The 23,122-nt window shown below is 39.3% G+C and overlaps 2 protein-coding genes across 3 annotated transcripts; one reads left to right on the top strand and one right to left on the bottom strand.

Moving 5' to 3' along the window:
* Positions 1-874: 874 nt before the first annotated feature.
* On the bottom strand, positions 875-5,901 carry LOC137285163 (uncharacterized protein C16orf52 homolog A-like). The gene is made up of 3 exons (XM_067817402.1): positions 5,295-5,901; positions 3,926-4,138; positions 875-3,165 (listed from the first exon to the last, which is right to left on the bottom strand). Exons 1-3 carry the CDS (start codon positions 5,395-5,397, stop codon positions 2,978-2,980), a joined length of 504 nt encoding a protein of 167 aa, XP_067673503.1. The 5' UTR covers positions 5,398-5,901; the 3' UTR covers positions 875-2,977.
* Positions 5,749-21,638, top strand: LOC137285160 (peroxisomal membrane protein PMP34-like). Of its 2 annotated transcripts, XM_067817399.1 has the most exons (10): positions 5,749-5,982; positions 6,101-6,237; positions 8,143-8,203; positions 8,730-8,796; positions 12,079-12,233; positions 13,621-13,746; positions 14,177-14,325; positions 15,835-15,933; positions 16,953-17,014; positions 18,785-21,638. In XM_067817399.1, exons 2-10 carry the CDS (start codon positions 6,166-6,168, stop codon positions 18,933-18,935), a joined length of 942 nt encoding a protein of 313 aa, XP_067673500.1. In that variant the 5' UTR covers positions 5,749-5,982; positions 6,101-6,165; the 3' UTR covers positions 18,936-21,638. The 2 variants fall into 2 exon arrangements, with proteins under 2 accessions (XP_067673500.1, XP_067673499.1); XM_067817398.1 differs by lacking the exon at positions 5,749-5,982 and having other exon boundaries at positions 5,985-6,237.
* Positions 21,639-23,122: the final 1,484 nt, after the last annotated feature.

Below are 23,122 nucleotides of genomic sequence, written 5' to 3'. Positions count from 1 at the left end.
AAATTATTAAACAATTATCACTCTGGCCTAATGAAACCTTCTGAACACTAAAAGCTGGTGGTGTTTATGATCTTCCAGTAAAGAGAGTATCACATTGTGATTTGTTCAAGGTGATAGGTAGGATTTGAACAAAAATCTCTAGTTATGAGGGCAGCAGCTTTTTTCTGCATTTTCATTTTTTTTAACATTGAAGGTGTTCAGTGGGTCTTGTCATTAATTCCCTGTTCATGACATATATACAATACAAAATAATGATTATAGTAATGCTGTACACATCATATTTTATTCAAATAAAACATTTTGAAAAAAAATTAGAACGATTGTTGTTAATATGTTCAGCCAAATTTCAAAGACACACAAAAAATCTCAATGTTTCTGCTGGAAGATGGAGACCGAACAAAGGCCAAGTGGATATTTACCTCAGTCGTGTTATGGAAGCCTGTTGTTTGGGCTGGAATTATTTGTATAATTAGCATTCTTACCTGCTGAGATATTGCTGGAATATTTGCTAGAAATGGCGTAAAACCAAACTCACTCACTAACCTCATAAATAGAGTGGATGAAAATTAACCACGAAGGAAGTGCAGTGCACAATATAGTTTCATGTATCAAATACAATATTTTCCATACTGATAAGCTGCATTTGAACCCCAAACACAGCCAATGCATCACAGCTCGAACCAGATCTTTCAATCGACCTTACACTAATGTCTAAGTACAAGTAGTGCAGACCTATGTTTGGCTTGTCCACTTCCAACATATCGTACTGAACATAGGTACAGAGAATGGAGAACCTATTAGAAATCCACACAAACTAGTTGTAAGAAATGACATGTATATCTGATACAACCATATATTGATTAAAGACAACCAATTTTCTGTGTCATTCTAAACTTTATTCAGCAAAAGCAATGGAAATGCTCCAGCATACTATCAGTCTGTACATAGGTGTGACCTTTGAGCCATCTGTAGATGACACACTGAAATAATTTCACTGAATGGGTTGATCACATACTTCCAACACCTAGCCTCCCATCAACAAGAGGACTATTTGATCACATTCGCAAGCATACCATCACACACACGACTATCTGATCACATTCTGAAGCATACAATCACACAAGACTATGTGATCACATTCTCAAGCATACCATAATTAAAAAGACTATCTGATCATGTTCTCATGCAGTTATAAGTTCTTCAATGCCACACTCAGCTGTGTTCAGTCTGTAATATTCAATTCTGGACCAGACAAACTCATGACTGATAAGATGAGCATTTTATGGTAAATAAATTTGTTCCGACCATTTCCAGGATACTGGTGCTTCAGAAGCGGGTTATATGAGTGTAAAAGTTTGGTGAAACTGAATGTCGAAGTTCAAGATTGCTGCATATTTAAAAATGATGTGCACACATATGTATTTTCATGAGTGTGTGAATGGCTAAGGCACTAGACAGGATCAATTCAATAACCAATTTTCACTCATGGAAACGAAAAAGGAAACCCACAGAAGTACATGTAAGTATTTCAGAATTTCACCCACAAAGATATACATCTTGTGAAGAAACCTGGAAAAAAAAAGTAAAGGAACACTTGTACTTTCATGTGTTCCCTTATTTATTTCCATGAGTATATATTGCTAGCACTTGGGGCTACCATGTCACAGACTAACATGGGTACCATACTCACATGCAAGATACAAATATGCTGACCAATCCTTGGTTTTATTCATTTACTGCTGCTCATCACATATGGCAACAACATAAGCCATCTTTTAATGTCTTTTGGTCTGACACAAATAGAGTGGAACTGCTGTCCTAGACCACGGAGGCAGTTGAGCAGGTTGGAAGGCACCCTAAGACGAGACAGTCTACCTCCTACATACAAGGATGGGGAATGAAAAAAATAGTTGAATATTTTCCGAAATTATCAGATTATGTCAATGAGCACTGATAACTCACCTTGTTGAATAAATGTTACAAAAATACAATGTCACACCTGTAGTGAACTAGTCTCATTTATTTAGTTTTATAATACCAATAATACCTCATGGTAAACAAGTCACTGTTCAAGATGTGCCTCTGGGAAGAGCATCAGACTTGAGATGTATGACTTTCTGAAACAATGTAAGCAACCCAGTCACAGGCCACCAAACCATGTACAGGTAGGAGAAATCCAACAAAAGATCCCCGAACACAGTAAGAGATCCTGCATTCATGCCTTAAAGAGATCATACATTACACCCATGAACACACAAAGAGATCCAGCATTAGACCTTTGAACACAGAAAGAGATCCGGCATTAGACAGTGACAGATCCTACATAGGACCTGTTCAGACTACATAGGACATTGTGCCACATTCTAAATCATCTATGGCATTTACACTTATTATCCTGAATAGTTTTTGATTATAGCGATCCCTTTGAAAACAATTCATGGCCCCTATGTTTCAGAAAAGCACCATAATTTGGTCCTGCCTGATTACTATTGGCTTGGTGTTAAGCCATCGGCAGATCCCAGGTCACGGAACAAGGTGAATGATGAACATGTTGAACCCTAACAGGGTTGAGCAGACCAGTCATGTCTGCTCAAGTGATGTCTCCATGTCTGCCATATTTTAATGATTCTTTTCAGCAGCCATAAAAAATGCAATTTGTTACAGTCAGACTTTCGTCATCAGGGGAAACTTTGCAAACAAGAGTATTAACACAGAGAGACTGATGTTGTTTTTTAACATTGAGTGTATGGACAATTATAAGATTAACAATACATTAAAAAAACTGAGAGATGAGATTCAACTGTAATATATGTTGCATGTCAAAGTAATCTAATTATCATTGTGGCAAGACATTAAAACTAAGACTCTGTATCACTGTCTCCATTACCTCATTATTACAATGTTATGTTTCAGATCACTGTCTTTCATTCACTGTTTATCATAACCTAACTCCACACAGCCCTGCTCTGGGAGATGGTCACAGAACAGGGAGGCACACCTTCCCTGTGAAGAGTTCGGAGATAATGGTAAAGAAAATGGCCATGATGAAGAGAACATATGATGATCCGACTTGCGTATGATTGGGAAGCTTGTAGGGTTGGCCTCCGATCTCGTCGATATGGAAACCCACTGGGAATACAATGGCGGCCAGGCAGAACAAAGTCACTGAAAGTAATTATAGAAATTGAACATTATTTTCAGAACTGTAGCTAGGCTAAGGTAGAGGCACTGAGCTGTGAGGAGTTCAGACCAACCTAATGAACCTTCAAAGAATATTGGCCACTTGTTACACATACTAAATATTGTACTATTATTAATTTGTACCATACCATGACGTCCTGGAGTTTATTTTGTGTTAATCTTGCTTTGTGAAAATTGCACTATAATCTGCTACAATATTCCAAGATTTACTGCAGATTTAACCTGTTCAGATGTATAGGTTGTACTGGAGATTTAATCTTTTCAATACTACAAAGTGTACTGAGTATTTAATCTGTTCAGTATCACAACATAATGTAGAGTGAGTGAGTGAGTGAGTTTAGTTTTACGCCGCACTCAGCAATATTACAGCTATATGGCGGCGGTCTGTAAATAATCGAGTCTGGACCAGACAATCCAGTGATCAACAACATGAGCATCGATCTGCGCAATTGGGAACCGATGACACGCGTCAACCAAGTCAGCGAACCTGACCACCCGATCCCATTAGTCGCCTCTTACGACAAGCTGAGTCGCCTTTTATGGCAAGCATGGGTTGCTGAAGGCCTATTCTACCCCGGGACCTTCACGGGTCTAATGTAGAGGGTATTCACACTGTGTATATGGTGTAGTGGACTTGGAGTAAATTCTGCTTAAATAAATACTTCATGTTATAATGGGTATTAATTCAGACAAAAGAGAAAATGTTCATAAAGAATAAACTTACTCCCAATGAATGCTAGCCATCTTGAGTAGCGAACTGTGGCCCTCCGCCAGTGGGAGGCAAAGAGAAGAGCACATGTGGCAGTCAGGCACAGAATTCCACCCACAATACAGATAAATGAAAACATCCACTCTGTTGACAGTCGGGGTGAGGTGCAGATCTCAGGCCGTCCATGAATCATTTGACACTGTCGAGTGAGACCAAGTCTCATATTGCCTGAAAATGGCAAAAAAAAGAACATATTTTCTTTAGAAAGATTTCATGAATGTAGCACTTACACACACAAAGAAAATGAAAAATACTCTGCAATTCACTGCATGATCTCACGGGTTCAGGCTGGTTTGTCCACTGCACATTTCGTCCAAAGACCATTCTTCAACCGTACATTTCGTTCATGTATGATTCTTCCACCATGTGCAGTCAATTCTTCCCCCGAACATTTGTGATTATTATCGGTTGAACTGATGCATAGACTGTATAATAGTTAGTAAAGCTATGATCTGTTATTGACATATGGTGTCTGTAGCATTGGGTCTGTCATCCTTCATATCATCGGGCCTGTCATCATTGTCAAGCTGTGTCGCCAAGTACATGGGAATGTCACTTCGCCACAAACGATGTTCCTGTAGAATCCCCTTGTTACGTCTGATTAATTTAAACAAGGATCTTACTTACACCTTTCTTGTTGATATATTAACTATACATGCAATGAATACATTACTTAAATTAATGTTAATTGACCTGGGGTAAACTCAAGCGCCTCCAATTATTTGTAAGTTAAGCATTTATTTACTGTCTCAGGTCGAGTGGTCGAAATCAACGATTGTCTTCGAATTGTGACATTTGTGATGAATTATTGGTGGAATAACGTCTCTAGACAAAATGTACAGTGGACAGGAAACAGTTCCACCTGTACCCCTCTCTTTTAACATAGAATATGTCCATCTTCCCTGGTGTAATAATATTCCAACAATGAAATAAGTTCATTGATTGTTTTTTTACACCTGTTCTAGTTTATTAATTGTATATTTTGGGTGAGGTACGTCAGTTTGTAACATTGGCTTTTGATTGGGGTAGGAGTATGCGTGCAACTCTTACCACCCACCCTCCCCGTAGTTGTTTTTGATCCTTCTATGCTGAAGAATATTGGCCTGTGTTTTTGATACAGGGCCTGAACCTAAACCTAAAACCCAACATTACGCCTAACCCTAAATCCCAGAAAAAATCCTAAAAAATGGAGCATATTTCAGGCAGGGATTACATTCGGAACTCTTACCTACAACTTTAGAAGAAAGACTTGCTTGCAAGACTGATTCTGACAAACCCTGCACGTTGTGTCTGAAGTCATGACCTGTGCCATTGTCTAACTTACCAGCAACACTTGTTACAATCCAGTCAGGATTGGCCAGACTTCCAATAGCAAAGACATCAGCCGTAAAGAAAAGTATCCCAGACAATGCTGTCAGTTTGTCCATTATTCGTTCGAGGTCCCGGCACTTAGCAGCTAACGTCAAACTGACAGTCCTTGGAACACTACACTGTAGTAATCAAACTAGATCTAGTGAATTGTTTTGCTTTTCGACTTATATCACGCCCCTGAAAGCTCCGCTCTGCACTTTAGTAAGTAAGTGAATAAATCTGTCGATTTGAGCTAATTCCTTCCCCGCGCTTGATACATTTCACACAAATAACCAATATCATCTGGCGTGCACTGGTTTCCGCGTCTCCTGATATGAACAAAACAAATCGTCAGTCACGGAACCAAAGCAAACGCCAGTTCAGGATATACGACCTTCACCTTGCATGTCACATGTCCCGGAAGTTTCGGAGAAAAAGAAGGGACATTTTCAATTGAGGACATAGTTAAACCTTGGCTTCGTTTTGGTGATGTTCGCAGTGTTTTCGTTAGTTGTGGGCAGGGATAGGAGACAGTAAAATGATGAATACATATTTCCTAATCACTAAGGGATATCTCTGTAATATTCTGCTCGTTCCCAAAGAGATACTTTACTAAAATTGACTACCCGCGTGCGTGGTCTATGCATACACGAAAATTACCGGTGAGTTCGGGAGCAGGCGGGGTTTGATAAGCGGTACAGTTGACACCGGTCTGTCAACATTGAAATAGTGTGACCTGCCCTACAATGACCATACGGGGATATCCGGTTCCTGTTTCAGTTAGGTTATGTTCGTCTGCTGTAGCTCCTAAAGTTCAAGTTGAGCTGAAAAATGGAGTGACGAAAATGATCCACGCGGGAGCTTTGTCAAAGCTGTTCTCATACTCAAACCTTGTACATGCTGTATCAGGTGCCGTGGTAAGTTGAAACAATTTTATCTGGTATGTCTCACGAATCCTACATTTTTTTATAAAACAGAATGCACACGCTGACACCATGAAGCTTTGAGTGTATGTACTTATGTATCTCTTCATCGGACAATCACGTATCTCCATGTCATATCATTAGTTCGTATGAATCGTATTCCAGCCAAGGCCTGCATCGAAAAGAAAATTCACTCGCCGGCTAGACGCCGAGCACACCTTGGTATAATGCGAAGTCGTCTAGTTATATGCTGGACTAGTCATATCATACGAGACTGACTGGTATTTGTTGAGTCTTTTGTCACAAGTTTGTGTGATACTTTGTTTGGACGCCATTCATTAATCATTTTTGAAACATATTTTTATGTCATGTTCTTTGATATTGTATTGAATAAACTTTCTTTATTGGATCAAAAGACACCTGCCCCAGATAGCCTGTTGAGCTGAGTTCCTTCCGTCACTGTCAGAGTCAGGCACCCAATGCCCCATCATACAAAGTCAGTCGTTTAACCCATCCAGCCACAGCGGCTTCCACAAAGTCAGACAACTGGTGGTCTAGTTATAAATACATGGGAACAACAAGATTACTAGAATCTGGTCTTCAGGTACAGGGGCGGTGGGGTAGCCTAGTGGTTAAAGCGTTTGCTCGTCACGCCTAAGACCCGGGTTCGATTCCCCACATGGGTACAATGTGTGAGGCCCATTTTCTGGTGTCCCCCACTGTGATATCGCTGGAACATTGCTAAAAGCGGTGTAAATCCAAACTCACTCACTCACTCTACAGGTAGAGGGGTTCAAAATATTTTTGAAAAGTGACTTCCCACAGGGCAAGTGACTTCATGAGAGTAACTTGTCCTGACGAATTTTCTACTTGCCCTGATTTTATGACATAGTGTTTGATGTTAATGTTTACTGGACTATTTATCAAAGAGTGATAAATTTCAAAGACTGATAGCTCTAAATTACTGTTGTTGCGAAATGTAATAGCGACATTATAAGCAGATATGAAATGAAATCCAAGTTTATTTGCAGTTTGAAACCATAAGTGGAAATTATCTAGCAGTCCACGGACAAGTGAGATACCAGTATTTGATTGCCCAAAATGAAAACTAACTTGTCCTGGGTGTTGTCTTTTTCCTAGCTTTCTGATGTGGGCGTCTGTTAATCTTCACCTAAAGTATCCATCATTATGTCACAAACCACCATATATAATACTCACTCAAAGAAAAGAAATACGCACAAAAAATTAAATAAACAGAATTAAAATAAAACTGTAAATATAGTGCTTCTGTATACAAATCACACTATATTTTATCAAAGTGGAATCTACAATCTTGTTATCTATCGTTTTATTCTGTTTAAAAAGCATAAGATCTGCCTTTGACTGATCATTAAAGACTGATGGTGATCAATGTTTGTCCAATTAACAAGGATCAAGCTGACAAATGCCATGCGTGATTCAAATACAGGAAGCAAAATTTTCACCCCTATGAATGATTTCTGGTTGAACACACAGAAGTTAACCCTTAAATCACCTTGCTCACAACAAAGGTGTGAAATCAACTCCACCAATGTTTGTAACAAAACACTGAACTCTTCTAACCTCAATATTTTTGTCAAATTTGAATGAAAGATTACAAATGAAATTCCTTAACAAAACTTACATTTACAGCCAAAACCACAGTCACAAATGAAATTCATTAGCCCATGTCATCTGAAACATTCTTTTCCAAAAGTCTACACCATATTCCGTTTGTATCTGGAGAATATTTCCTTGTTTCTTTGGAGAGGTCTGACATCTTCCCACATGTTGATTTGTGATGAACTCTGCACTGTCTGTGCATATTTCAAACAGTATATAACCATAACACCATTCATCATCTTCATCTCTGATCATCAGGGAAGTGTGGTGGCCATTACTGTCTTTTTCCCCTTGGACACAGCTCGGACCCGACTTCAAAGTAAGTTGTTTGTAATATATCACCTAATTATGTTTGTGTTGCAACTCGATCTTCATTTAAGTATGTTTTTCAATTACAGTAACATACTGGTACAATAATGTTGATGCCTAATTATACTGTAGTAACAATCTTAGCACTGAAGTGATTGTACCTCCCATAACTTACAGGCCCTGTGAAGATCTGGGGTAGAATAGGTCTTCAGCAATCAGTGCTTGCCATACAAAAGGTGACTGTGCTTGTTGTAAGAGGCATCTAAAGAGGCATCTTGGTTGACACATGTCACCGGTTTGCTGTTGCGCAGATCGATGCTCATTAGGAAGATCACTGGATTGTCTGGTCCAGACTCGATTATTTACTGTCCGCTGCCATATAGCTGGATTATTGTTGAGTGCAGCATTAAACTATACTCACTCACTCACTGCCCAAGAATTTGTCATCAGAAACTCAGTTTTTGCAGCCTTTACCCATTGTATGAAATTAGTTTAGACTTTTGAACTTGAATATGTGTTAACTCTTGTATTTGTAGTTGATGATCAGCGAGAGTCTAAGCACACACCTCAAGTAATAGGTGATATCATTAAAGAAGAAGGAATGTGAGTTTGTAATAACACATGTAATCTATTCCACACACATATCAGGACATACTGTGTTACCTGTGTATGTAATCCATCAACACGAACACCATGGCTGAATGTGCCAACAAAAAAGGCAAGTAATGCCAGGAATGCTTATAAAATGCTCTTTGGCAATTATCTGATTTTGGTTGATATTTCAGATTCAAAACTCATATATGTTCATTTGTACCACCTCGACCCAATATTGCATATCGGTAATCACAATGTCCAATTCCCTAATCATCATGTTTGCCTATAAAATATCGAAAAACTTCGACAAACTATACTGTGACCCACCTGGCAGTCAGACAGGGTGACAGTGTTATGTAACGCGTGGGCAGTACATGTCATGGGACTGTCTCAAAATATCAGGTGTCAGTATCACTGCTGGTGGAGGACTCAAGCAGAATTACAACAGCTGCTACTCGGCTGACGTTAATGTCCTCTCGCAGACGGTATCCTAGTTCCTTTTGAGAACTCAGCCTTTTGCCATACTTCTGGGTTTATTCTCACGAAAGTAGAATACACAAGGCCTTTTATTGCCTGAAAGCTTAAATGTGGTATTATTGTGAGCAATAAGAGCCTTGTTGTTAGTCCAGATCAGCTCAATAGGATTGAGCTCACAGTGCCGTGCTGGTGTACGCAGAACTATGTTGCCTTGTTTTGCCGCTAGTTTATCAGTGATGTGTACTGGATTTGCCTTTGTGCTGCTGGATTGTTTCCATGAACAGGGGCTTTGTTTCTGACAGAATGTATGTCACGTTACTTGAAGTGAGAAAATCCTGAAACTGAGCCTTGAGATTGCTCATAGTGGGTGTGATGGTACAAGGGACATGCAGGTTATGGTAACTGGCCTCATCCAAAATGATAATGCTGCGATAAAAGCAGATGTTCGAATGAAACCCCAAATACCTCATTATTCAATTTGCTATGGTATGGTAAAAGCAGATGTTCGAACCAAACCCAAAACGAACTTTCCCCTTGGACCCGACGAGTTCGACACAACGGGGTTTGACTGTACATCATTATTCAATTTGCTATGGTAACTACCATAAGATATTTTCGCCTCAAAAAACCAAGTTGCAACCCCTCAATCAGTCCCTTACTCTGGGTACCAGCATCCAAGATGACCAGGCATATATGTTTGCCTGATAGAAGCACTGGTGCATCATAACAATCTGAAGGAAGTGTTACGGTTAAGAATTTACCGTGACAACAATGTAAGAAATCCCCTTGTAAACCAGCAAAACAGAACAAAGACAAGTTGTTTACATTCAAATTCTGTATTATGCAACGGGTGCAAAGTCACAAGTCCATATAACAATGCTGATTACAAATACAATTCAAGAGAGACGAAATCTAAGTCAGTGGGTCACAAAATACAATAAAGCAAACTCACCAAAGTCTTGGTGTGAGAGAGAATCAACTATGGCTGAATGTCAACACAGCGATCGGTGTGACAGCAGATAATGTAGGTCAGGCATTGACGGGCTTTCAAGCTTTGGCAGTGATGTGAATGAGTGTGAGTGTCACCCTCTGCATGGCAACCAGCCCTTATATATATTCTAAGTGATTTCCCCGAAAGTTCGGGTACAAACGAACATCATCAACACTGAAAATGCCCTCGAATCAGTCTCCCAGAAGTAGACATCGAAAACTAGGAGCAGATAAATTCCGAAAACCAGAATCCTAAAAGTGTTGACCAGATATTAAAACGAAATGTGACCCATCATAATTAATATTCAAAACACTAAACATTGTGACCCAATAATAATTATTACTGAATTAATAACAAAATATACGGAAAATACACACTCGTAACAGAAGCCACATCCAATTATTTGAGTGATTTGTATTACACCAGGTTTCACCAAGGTATATAATTTGAAATCCCAAGTTGTAGTGTTTTTCAATTGTTCTTCAACTGTTCTGAGATAAGCTGATTGCATGGACAGGATGGATTATTTTTTTGAAACCATAGCTCTGTCATCTCCCGTTTTGGTGTACCTGAACCCCATTTCTACCACAGTTACAATAAGTGTTGTTTTCGAGACATTTATTGTATCTTTGATTTCATCTTGTATTTAGTAAGATTTTGCATTCATACAGTTTATAAACAACACGGCATATGAGACCCTTATGAATGCTATCCAGTGTGTGTTTCCTAACTGTTTTTGATTTTGATACGCCCCCCTGAGGTAACTGATCTGTTTACATCTTTGTAAGCCTGACTATATGTCAAATGAAGGGTTTTACCATGTTTATACGTTGTATGGTAGACCCTATATAGTAGACCTCTGTATAGTAGACCCTGATGAGAGCTTCCCCACTTTGTTTCTCCAGTCTTAAATACTGGTATGAATATGAAATTAATTGTTCTGCAGATGTGTCAAGTCACATGTTGCCAGTTCAGTGCTCATACATAAAGTAAAACATCTCGTGGGTGAACAAGATTATCTATGTGATTTGACTTGAGCTTTTTTGCGTACTTATTTTGAATATAACTTCCACATGAGTTCTATATTTTTCACATGTTGATATTAAAAATCCCAACTCTTTACAATCATTTATGTTGTTTAATTAGCTGAGGCTATATAATAGTCAGTATGAATAATTAAGGTCTGTATTCCGAAACTACAGTTTGTACTTAAAATATATGTTTGATTGTTGTTAAAACGTCAGAATTCCTCCTATGAAGTCACCCTTCAAGTGCATTTTTTGCATATGAGCTTCAATATCCAACTAGGTAGAGATGTACATGTATCATGTGTGTGCTTTTATCTTGTGTCAAATTCATAATAATGATATTGAAGCCAAACACCATTTTCCGTGCATTTCCAGCATTACATTTGTCATTTAAGGTACCTCATATTGTTGTGCAGAGTTCCTTCCCTTGGAAAGTTGTAATGATTCGCAGATACATGCAGATACTGGGGACAGACAATACTTGAGTTATTAGTTTGTGAAATCTTGACGTGCGCAACAGAACCAGAGCAGATCGAGTTATCTCCCCTATCACAGTATCAACATAAGAAGCATTGTGTGCATCACAAAACATGGTTATTGGCTGTGCAATGTGCATTTTGGCCTTTAGGTTGGTTAAATTGTAAGTTTGAAATGTAATAAAACTAAAAGATAAAAAGAATATTGTTTATCATTGTTTATACTTATCACTTATTTCAGTGATTTAATTATTGCAATATGTATGAAATTGTAACATTTCAGGAGATCCTCAGCTCTGCTGTTTGTGTTATATTTCAGCCATGGCATATACCGGGGATGGTTCTCAGTTGTGTCATCCCTTTGCCTGTCCAACTTTGTATATTTCTACACGTATAATGGCCTGAAGAGTGTCTTCATTGGGCCAGGAGAGAAAGCAGCACCAAGCAAGGATCTGTTCCTCGGATTTGTCTCAGGTGACTAAGGATGGTTTTATGCTATTTGTAGCAGTATTTCAAAAATATCAAGTCAAAAGACACCAGATATGGGTTCATGTATTGAGTGGATCAAAACTTAGACACTCAGTTTGATGAGTGAATGCTTTTACCCGAAGGCTTGACCACTACCCATCATGTCAGATGAGATTAGTAATGTATGGGCTTCTATGTGGAGAAGGCTGCCTGAGTTTTCTCATGTCAACTCCTGTTTTGTCTCATTTAAGTTTTTGGATGTTTAAAATTTCTGGGCCTTTTTTATGTTTGTCAGAAATGGTCTGTATAGATCCATCCTGGTGAAACATGACAGCTACTATTGTGGCATTGTTTGATAGTTAAGCCTGCTCAGTTTTCTCCATCATATTTCTTATTGATGTTTGGCTTTTTACTGTACTGGCCTTTGTTGACCAGAGTTCATGTGCTTGTATGGTTAGTTTTACATAGTAACAATATTATGGCTGAACTACTGCATGTGCTACTTCCTCTACATGTTCAGTACACACAGACATGTCAGCATGAATTCGGATTGCTGATCGTTGCAGATTACTGAAACATGGTTGAAGATTTGTCAGCTGTGTACCAGTGCTTATGGATTTTACTAAGGTGCACAAAATGTTAGACTGTTGACCGTCTACCCATATGAAACAGCAGGTGCTTTCTCATGCTGTGTCTTGTAGTAACAACTTGCAGCCCTGCTGAAAAATAACAAGTTGCAGACGTTTTGGTTAGGGATGTGACCTAATTCATACTACAAGTTGCAGGCTTTGTACCAGTTACATAACACAGATATGTGTCCAGACCATAGGATCGTTCCATTGTCTTACTGACAACATGTCAGAGACATGATTGAAGAAACTGGATCTTACCACAGTGGAAACTGAATGGCATTTTGCTCGAGAATCCAGTTGCACACATTAATTTTGAATTTCATTTGAATTTTGTGACTGATGGGTTGTTTATGACTTTAAAACTACACTAGAACCAAAATTGTTACAATATTTAATGTTCCTACAAGTAGCATGCTACAGGTTGTTACTAAGCATCATGCCGTGAGAGTGCACCTTAACACTGATTGTGCAGTTATAAATTCTGTATATTTTCAAGCAACACAGAAACACCTCACTCCCTCACTTACCTAAGAAAAAGCAATCCTCAGTCTTGACCAGTTTACATTCACTGTCTTACTCAGACATGGCTATGTTGTCTGAACATAATAAATAATTGGGTAAAATACAGAGTAATTTCCCCTTCATGCCATTTTGTGCTTTATTGATAATATGCACGACTGGAGGCGAAAGGTATATCTGCAGTGATGATATTATTACTACTATATATGTGTAGATTTACTAAGGATTATTGTATGTTTCAGGAATTGTCAATGTGTTAGTGACAACTCCGCTTTGGGTTGTCAACACGCGTATAAAGCTGCAAGGGGCGAAACTCCACACCAAGAAGTATGAGGAGCACACGACACAGCAATACAAGGGTATCCTGGGTAAGTGACAACACAGTCTCTCTCTAGCAGACCCTGCTGAAAGTGCAGGTATGGACAAATAGTAGCCATGACTTAAAGTGACTTAAAGACTGCTTTCCCAGTAAATGAGAAAGGATAAAATGTCATTTGTTTCACTCATTTATTGCGTGTCCGCATGCAAGTTAAAGGAAAGTGCCCTGGTCCCTGACGTTGTGCTTACAGTTGTTTTTGTGGTCTCCATGTACTCAGGCCTAGCTGCTACGTAAGGGAGTATTGCACTGGTGCCAGCCATTGTTCCTGGTTTGAACTCCTCACAGTTATCCCACATCAGTCAGCAGTCTAGGGTTTATGAAAGAAGAAACCACCAGGAAATATTTCACTCGCTGTGGAACGTCTACCGACATGCCACGATATGGCTGAAATTCTGTTCAGTTCAGTGTTATGTTTGTAGACTGCCTGACGAAGATCGTGAAGGCTGAGGGTGTGTTCGGTCTGTGGAATGGCACCATGCCTTCCCTGCTGCTGGCTTCCAACCCGGCTATACAGTTCATGGTGTACGAGTTCATCAAGCGATACTTCCAGAAGCTTCTCAGGACTCCTGTAAGTCATCACTGAAACTTGTATTGTCAAAGCAGGTATATACTTTTTCCTTGATTACTTTTGAATATACCACTGTATGAGATAATGAAGTAGATTGTAGAGTTAGAAATGTTTATCCTACATGTGAGAGGTGTATGAGTTGGGGTAGTGACACCAGTGTTGGATATGATGAACGTAAGGGTGTCATCATCTGCAGTCAACCAGGTGAAACCAGTGTTGGATATGATGAACGTAAGGGTGCCATCATCTGCAGTCAACCAGGTGAAACCAGTGTTGGATATGATGAACGTAAGGGTGCCATCATCTGCAGTCAACCAGGTGAAACCAGTGTTGGATATGATGAACGTAAGGGTGCCATCATCTGCAGTCAACCAGGTGAAACCAGTTTTGGATATGATGAACGTAAGGGTGCCATCATCTGCAGTCAACCAGGTGAAACCAGTGTTGGATATGATGAACGTAAGGGTGCCATCATCTGCAGTCAACCAGGTGAAACCAGTGTTGGATATGATGAACGTAAGGGTGCCATCATCTGCAGTCAACCAGGTGAAACCAGTGTTGGATATGATGAACGTAAGGGTGCCATCATCTGCAGTCAACTTTGAGAAACCAGTGTTGGATATGATGAACGTAAGGGTGCCATCATCTGCAGTCAACCAAGTGAAACTAGTGTTGGATATGATGAACGTAAGGGTGCCATCATCTGCAGTCAAACAGGTGAAACTAGTGTTGGATATGATGAACGTAAGGGTGCCATCATCTGCAGTCAACCAAGTGAAACCGGTGTTGGATATGATGAACGTAAGGGTGCCATCATCTGCAGTCAACCAGGTGAAACCAGTGTTGGATATGATGAATGTAAGGGTGCCATCATCTGCAGTCAACCAAGTGAAACCAGTGTTGGATATGATGAATGTAAGGGTGCCATCATCTGCAGTCAACCAGGTGAAACCAGTGTTGGATATGATGAACGTAAGGGTGCCATCATCTGCAGTCAACTTTGAGAAACCAGTGTTGGATATGATGAACGTAAGGGTGCCATCATCTGCAGTCAACCAGGTGAAACCAGTGTTGGATATGTTGAACGTAAGGGTGCCATCATCTGCAGTCAACCAGGTGAAACCAGTGTTGGATATGATGAACGTAAGGGTGCCATCATCTGCAGTCAACTTTGAGAAACCAGTGTTTGATATATGATGAACATCACGATGCCACATCTGTAGTCAACCAAGTGAAACTAGTGTTGGATATGAGGAACATCAGGATACCACCATCTGCAGTCAACCAAGTGAAACCAGTGTTGGATATGAGGAACATCAGGATACCACCATCTGCAGTCAACCAAGTGAAACCAGTATTTGATATGATGAAGAATCTGATACTATTATATCTTTGTGCATCACAACTCACTTACTTGACTACTTGTTAAAGTTATGCTTTAGTCACATTGTTCATAATGTGACAATGTATAGCTTACTATGTATTTACATTGTGTTTCTTTGGTTACAGGAGTTGAGTGGTTTCCTCTACTTTGTGATTGGTGCAATAGCAAAGGCAGCAGCCACAGTTTTAACCTACCCTCTTCAAGTCATACAGTCACGCCTCAGGGTAAGATCTCAGTCGCTAGGTAAGGTCTTGTTCTCTGGCTAAGATCTCGGTCTCTGGGTAATATCTTGGTGTCAGGGTAAGATTTTGGTCACATGGTAAGATCTCGGTCTTAGGATAAGATCTTGGGTCTTGGGGTGATATGGTCACAGGGTGAGATCTCGGTCTCTGGGTAAGTTTTAGGTCTTAAGGTAAAATCTTGGGTGTCATGATATCATGCTCACAGGGTAAGATCTCGGTCTCTTGCTATGATCTCAGTATCTGGGTAAGATCTCAGTCTCTGGGTAATATCTTGGTCTCAGTGTAAGATCTCAGTTTCTAGGTGAGATTTTGGTCTCAGTGTAAGATCTCTGTCTTAGGATAAGATCTCAGTGTCTGGGTAAGATCTGAGTCTCTAGGTAATATCTTGGTCTCAGTGTAAGATCTCAGTCTCTGGGTTAGTTGTAGGTCTTAAGGTAAGATCGTGGGTCTCATGGTAATATCATGGTCTCAGAATAAGATCTAGGTCTCAGGGTAAGATCTTGGTTTAAGGGTAATATTTTGGTCTCAGGTAAGATGCCGGTCCCTGGGGAATATCTTGGTCTCAATGTAAGATCTCCGTCTCTGGGTAATATCTCTGTCTCAGGGTATGATTTTGCTCTCAGGGTAAGATCTTGGTCTCTGGGTAAGATCTCAATCTCAGGGTAAGATCTCAGTCACAAGGTAGTGTCTCAGTGTCAAGGCAAGTTCTCAGTCTCAAATTGTCAATCTCTTGGATGAATTTATTGCCTGTTAATCTATCGGTGGGGGGGTAAGTAGATAGGTGATGGGGTAGCCTGGTTGTCAAAGTTTTTGCTTGCCATGTCGGAGGTCCAGGTTTGTTTCTCTTCATAGGTACAATGCATGAAGCCCATCTCATGCCCATGGTGTCACCTGCATAAATATTGCTGGAATATTGGGGATGTCAATAGTACATGTGGAAGTGCTTTGTCGCATAGAAGGTGTAAATGTTCCAGTGTCATAAAAGCTGTTTTTACTTTCAGGCTGGATTTTCCAAACTGGAATCCACGCAATCTATTCTACAGAATCTTCATCATCTTGTCAGGTATGTTTAGGCTGCATAAAAAAAATGAAATGTTTCTTGGGCACATTTTTTTCAAGAGTGATGAGGGTGGTAGTACTTTTTTAAAAAAAAATTTAGAGAAAAAAAGTGACGAGTAACGCATTTTTATTTTTTTTCTCTCAAATACATCTTGGGAATTTTAGCACGTACTAATGAGTCATAGATTTAGTCACCCTTGTTCTTACAGACACTTATTCTAATAGTCGACAAATGGATGATTGTGATGCGGCCAAGTCAGAGTTATTTTTTTGAAGTGGTAGTAAAAAATTGTTACTCGCACAAATAAAGGTGATGTGCCAATGCCCAAGAAACATTTCACTTTTTTTATTTAGACTTAGATATATATCAACCTCTCTTCACATGTCCTTGACACTGCTAATAAGAGCAACACGCCTGCTTGTTTTGTGTTTAGTAGGCAAAACTGTGGTTTGTGAGTAGAGTTGTGACGATTAATCGATACGCAAGTTGTCGCGATTCAAGAGCTGCACGATACGATACATCGATACGATTGTCGTGTATCGATTCAACACGATACTTACATACTTAGCAGTCTACAAAAACACCGTCTCCCTTTCTATTTAGATTTTCGTGGAAAATATTGCCATGGACATGCTCCGACTGATATAATTTTCACAAATTTATTTTGTTATCTGTGCAAAAAAAGCCAGTTGTGCCAATGTTGATCCCTGCTATTCCATTTTTTGGGAAAACACTACTTTACTGACACATGCTAAACATTTTTAATAAAATGTCTTTCATGATGACATGTTTTATTTTTTTTGGGAGAAGAATACCTTCCCTGAAATGATATAACAGCACATTATTTCCAGTACTTTTATTTTTCTGTATGCAAGGACAAAATATCGCGATATGTATTGTATCGTATGTATTGGACTACCAGTATCGTGATACGTATCGTATCGTGGCATGGGCGTATCGTCACAACTCTATTTGTGAGATCGGTACAATCTGACAACATGCGTGTCACATACCCTTACAGTGTTACCGAAGAATGTAGGTAATAGAACATCAATCTGATGATCCTATGATTGATGTTATGAACATTGATCCACGATGTTGACATATTGTAAAAAAACTATCAGCAAATGTTTGCTCCACTTATCTATGTTGCTGTAATTTTGGGTTCGGAGTTACAAGCATTGGGTTGGCATAAATGTATGCTCACTGACTGGAATCTCCATTTGCCCTGATTGTGTTTAGTGGCAGTAAGTAGACGTACTTTCCAGTCAGGTTGACATGTCATGCTGTATCTGACCTGTGAAGATCCGGTGTAGAATATGTCTACTGCAACTCATGCTTGCCACAAAAGGTGACTATGCTTTTCCTAAGAGGCGGCTAACGGGATCGGGTGGTCATACCCGCTGACTTGGTTGACACATGTCATCAGTTCCCAATTGCGCTGATCAATGCTGATGCTGTTGATCACTTGATTTTCTCATCCAAACTCCAGGGATGAGAATTTTCTACAAATCCGCTGAATTCCGTGTACTTGATGGTACTGGTGTTGTTCATGATATATGTTATGTTGTTTCAATTAACACGACTCCAAAGAGGCCTAGATCATTTTCATTTTTTTTCACACCTACCCATTCTCATTTCTGAAACTCAAGTATTAACGGACCGTGGCCATACAGCCGGAATATTATGGCGTAAAACTAAATTTACTCTCATTCAACTGACTCACTCATTTAGGAAAGCTGATATAACTTTGACATGCTTCTTGTGTTCCAGAACTCAGGGTGTACAAGCGTTGTACAAGGGGATGGAGACAAAGCTGTTACAGACGGTGCTCACTGCAGCTCTCATGTTCCTCACATATGAGAAAATAGCAGCATTTATATTCCGCTTGATGGGTGTGACTCCAACCATGCCCAAGAGATGATGACACAGAATCTTAGTCAACAACAATCGTTGCGTTGTTATATCTGGCATTTTGCTCTTCTCATTATACAGTTTTAATTATATATTTCTTCCATTTTACAAAATCTGTACATTTAGATAAACTAACATTTAGTAAGCTTTTACCTGATATCTATGGACTTGTCAAGTGTTGTAAGGAGAAAGTTCAGTTCATGTTTGTCTATTTCCACTTCTACCTCCAAAGGAATGACCGTTTACTTGTTCTGGGCCATTGCTTGGATACAGATATACTGGCAATGAAGACCTAACCAGTTTTATTCATCGTTTTATGGTAAATTTTCTTTGAAAAATTTCCAAGGTTTTAATATAGATACGAACAAAAAGGATGGCACATTTCAGACAAACACATCATTATGAGTGTATGTGTGCACGTGTGCGACCTGTCAGTTGACCCATATTAACATGTATGAGTGGTGCCCACTGGCGTTTGCCATTGTGAGCAAAGGGCCGCAGGGCATGATATTACCGACCTGCTCCACCAACCATATGAGAGTCTTCGGAGCAACAGTGTTTAGCAACACACTGAATCAATTTCATCATCATGTTCTGCAGGTGCACTAGCCTGTATCAACCCTCCCTTTCACACACCATATGGGTTTGCTCATTGCTGTGCATTATCTGCTTCTCGTAAACATGTTTGCCCCAGTCCAACAAATCCTTGTTTGCCAGTACTTGATGTGAGTGAGACCAGTGATACCAGTGGAGCAGGACACCTTACACTTTAATATTTGAGGACCACTGACTCTAAAGATCCGTCATTTGTGGAGGTCAGATGGATGGACTGGGCACTGGAGAAGAACCAACATCTTAAGAGACTTTAGCATTGTAACTGCTCCTGTACTGTAACATTGACAGTAGATGTAGTGCTAAGGTCATCTGTCAGTGTGGAGATGATTCATCGTCAAGCTTCCCTGAGAACTAATTACATATGTGATTATCACATGTACTTGTTATATATACTGGACAAAAATAATTAGGAATATGAGTAAATTTTGAAATTGTGAATAATGATTTATTTATTCACTTACACACTGATGAAATATCAATCATAAAATTACCAATATCCCTAACTTATTTTGTCCTGTATATGAACTGTTCCTGTGGAGGGAGAGGAAGGCTGAGCCATGGTATTGACAAGCTCTGATCATTGTTCCATTGTTCCATTGTTCCTGCATGTGACTGATCATTGTTCCTGAACCAAACATGCATGCTTGTGCCACTGGGACTATTAATCATTCTGTGGTACATATGTGTCTTCTGCAATGATGTCCACAAGTATTCTTGATCATTCTCTTTACAGTACCTGGCCATTATTTCACATTCTTTTACTGTACTGTACTGTACATTTACCTTCTTTGTTACTCTGAAACAATTTCCCATACTCAACCAAACATGCTAACATGTACTGCAAAATCAGGATGTCACATTGTAATCTATGCCTGCATGAGAGTGCCATATGTATGAAGAACGTGCTGTTTCTAATCATGCCCATTTATGGACATACAGTCCTGATATGGACATATAGAGCACTTGATATGGTTTGTGATACAAGAATAGATAGATACCCTATGGGTTCTAGTGTATGGGGAAAGGTCATTGATTTGAGATTGTTAATTATTTAGAGACTTTTTTCTAAGATAACTTGCTCAGATTTTGAAGTGTTGAACATATCATGTAAACAGACTTGTGTTAACATTGTCCCATTATTTACAGTGCCCTAGTTACTGTTTCTTGCCATTGTATGTACACAACATGTTATTGATCTGAGGAGAAGAATAACTCCTTGAGTGATGCGTGTAGGCTGTAAAGAACCCTCCAAATCCTGTAAATGTTTTGCTGACAGTATTGCCATGAAATGTGAAATGAAATGTTTATTTTACAAAAATTTAATATTAATGTCTTTAGTTCCATGTGCAGACCAAGCTGAAAACATGGGATTATTATCTGTACAGAACAACATAGTGAAGAATATGTAATAGTTCTAATGTACCAAGGAAACTAGTTTCTGCAACAGAAAAGGTATTCATGGATGAGAATTTTCTGAGGATTTGGCCAGGCAGGGTGTCATTCTTGTGAATCACCTGTCTTGACACCATACCTCTGGCTCATTTTTCTTTTTTTTTTCCACTCATACCCATTCTCATCCCTGGATAATATTTGCGGTGTCGTGTAACAGGCGTGCTGTCTCCATGTAGGATTCACATAGCTTGAATATCAGTGATTGATGTAAACATACTTTGTGCTAAATCAGATTACAGCAAAACATTTTTCAGAATTATATCATGGAGCTGGTACTGCTTTGACTGTGTGAATCAGAAACTTTTGTGCTGAGAAGTATTCATCTTGGTCAGTGTCACTGCTGTATGTGGGTAATGTAGTTTCTCTGTTAGACATTTGGTATCAAATAAAGGGCAGCCTGTTACTGATGCCAGGAAATACGCTGTGAAAATGCATTTTAGAGCCTGACCTCAGTTAGATGCAGTTTGAATGATAGTGCTTTCTGCTGATGTACAAATGTACAATCCACATTTTGTTAGGTATTCACTTGCTACTGGGTCAACATTATACTAAATAGACACCAATTCAACTTCTTGCACAAGGTTCATAGATGTCCAGCAGTCTTGTAGAGGAATGCTGTACCTCTAATGATTCTCCTGCAAAATAACACACCATCACATTCACATTGTCCACATTTCATCAACTCCTGTATCCTTTAGAAGATTGTTTTATGGTCTTGTGTGCTAAAACTACTTTGGGGTTCATCATTGTTGACTTCACAAATTATCTTTTGTGTAATTGTGTCCTCACTTAATGTTAACAGCTGCCTATGACCTATTCACCATCATGGATTCTTAAGACCGGAAGTCGTGATGGCTGAGTGGGCTAGGCGGCTGACTTTATGTGCTGGCGATAAGGAGCCTGACCTTAGGCTGCAGGTCCAATCCCGGATGGGACTCAGCCAAAAAAGAACTAGAATTTGTTCTTTACTAAAGTGAAATCCCAAATATGACATATGTTGTTCTTAAGACATGTTTATGATATATGGCCAGTGTTTTTTTCAAACCAGCTTTCTCTAGAGTACCAGTCTTAGACATGAATTTAGGAGTATTTATGGAGTCATTTCTTTTGATATATATGGTTAGAATACTATTGTATATAATGTTGGCTGAAGAATACCAATTCTTGTCCATTGAACAATATTCAGTTTGGGGTAAAAGGCAAAATAACTGAAAGTTATATGTTTGTGAAATGTGTAATCCTATCCAGTCCTACCAGTAACCCCGGCCATTGGGTGGAATGGTTCCAGGGTAGCTATATTTAGAAAATGTGATAACCAGAGAAATAGTGGAACCAGTACCATTCTGATGAATACCTACTACATGTTATCTGGATCTGACCAGTCTGTGACCAGTGTACTATATATATTTATAACCTTCATCAATAAAATTTTAGTTCTACACATACCACATTCCAGTCCTGCTTTTTAGGTTAGTTATCAGTTGGTCTCACACACCTCCTGAAGACTGACTTTAGTTCTTCTATTCTCAATATGGTCACAGGCAGACATCTTGTTCTGATGAGGATGCCTCCAACAAACCTGGTCCTACATGAGGTCACAATCTTTTCTGTCAGGCCTTTGAAACCCTCCTCAAGTGTCAAGTTTATGAAATATCTGGGGGTCATACTGATAAATAGTTATCACATCTTGAATGGTATTTAATTCACTTCTATGGCAAGAAGCATCCACGCAAAATCTGAGCTGTGTTCATCGGACCATGGCAGACGACAAGAAATTGCTACGACCAAAGGTGAGCTGAAATGAGTTATATGTTTTGGTCATTGTTGAAACTTCAATTAATTATCGTATTTCGAAAATTCCGTTCATAGAGAGAAGCTCAACGTTTACCACCATTTCACAAAACACAAAACACAAAACATGCGGATATAAGTGCGGTATTCTAAAGAACATTTGAATATTTATTTAGGTTTATAGGTTGAAGTGATGATGGTAATGCCATTCGTTATCGGAAGTGGGTTCCTTTGTGAATATCGACACCGTGGTGCAATGCATAGATTTAATGGACTCAGTGTTCAGTGGGATGTGCGACGACAATATGCCATTCACGTATTGTGGAGGATAAAGCATGG

This window comes from Haliotis asinina, chromosome 5, assembly GCF_037392515.1.
Source record: "Haliotis asinina isolate JCU_RB_2024 chromosome 5, JCU_Hal_asi_v2, whole genome shotgun sequence".
NCBI lineage: Eukaryota > Metazoa > Mollusca > Gastropoda > Lepetellida > Haliotidae > Haliotis > Haliotis asinina.
This window is presented reverse-complemented; position numbering and strand designations above follow the sequence as displayed.

What these genes read in the sequence shown, in the direction of transcription:
- LOC137285160 (XM_067817398.1), top strand. Translation starts at nt 6,067, where the DNA reads ATGACCATACGGGGATATCCGGTTCCTGTTTCAGTTAGGTTATGTTCG. An exon ending in AGCTCGGACCCGACTTCAAA is followed by an intron (nt 8,204 to 8,729) that starts GTAAGTTGTTTG and finishes TTGTATTTGTAG; the next exon opens with TTGATGATCAGCGAGAGTCT. An exon ending in TCATACAGTCACGCCTCAGG is followed by an intron (nt 15,934 to 16,952) that starts GTAAGATCTCAG and finishes TTTTACTTTCAG; the next exon opens with GCTGGATTTTCCAAACTGGA.
- LOC137285163 (XM_067817402.1), bottom strand. Translation starts at nt 5,397, where the DNA reads ATGGACAAACTGACAGCATTGTCTGGGATACTTTTCTTTACGGCTGAT. An exon ending in GATTGTAACAAGTGTTGCTG is followed by an intron (nt 4,139 to 5,294) that starts GTAAGTTAGACA and finishes TGCCATTTTCAG; the next exon opens with GCAATATGAGACTTGGTCTC. An exon ending in ATGGCTAGCATTCATTGGGA is followed by an intron (nt 3,166 to 3,925) that starts GTAAGTTTATTC and finishes AATTACTTTCAG; the next exon opens with TGACTTTGTTCTGCCTGGCC.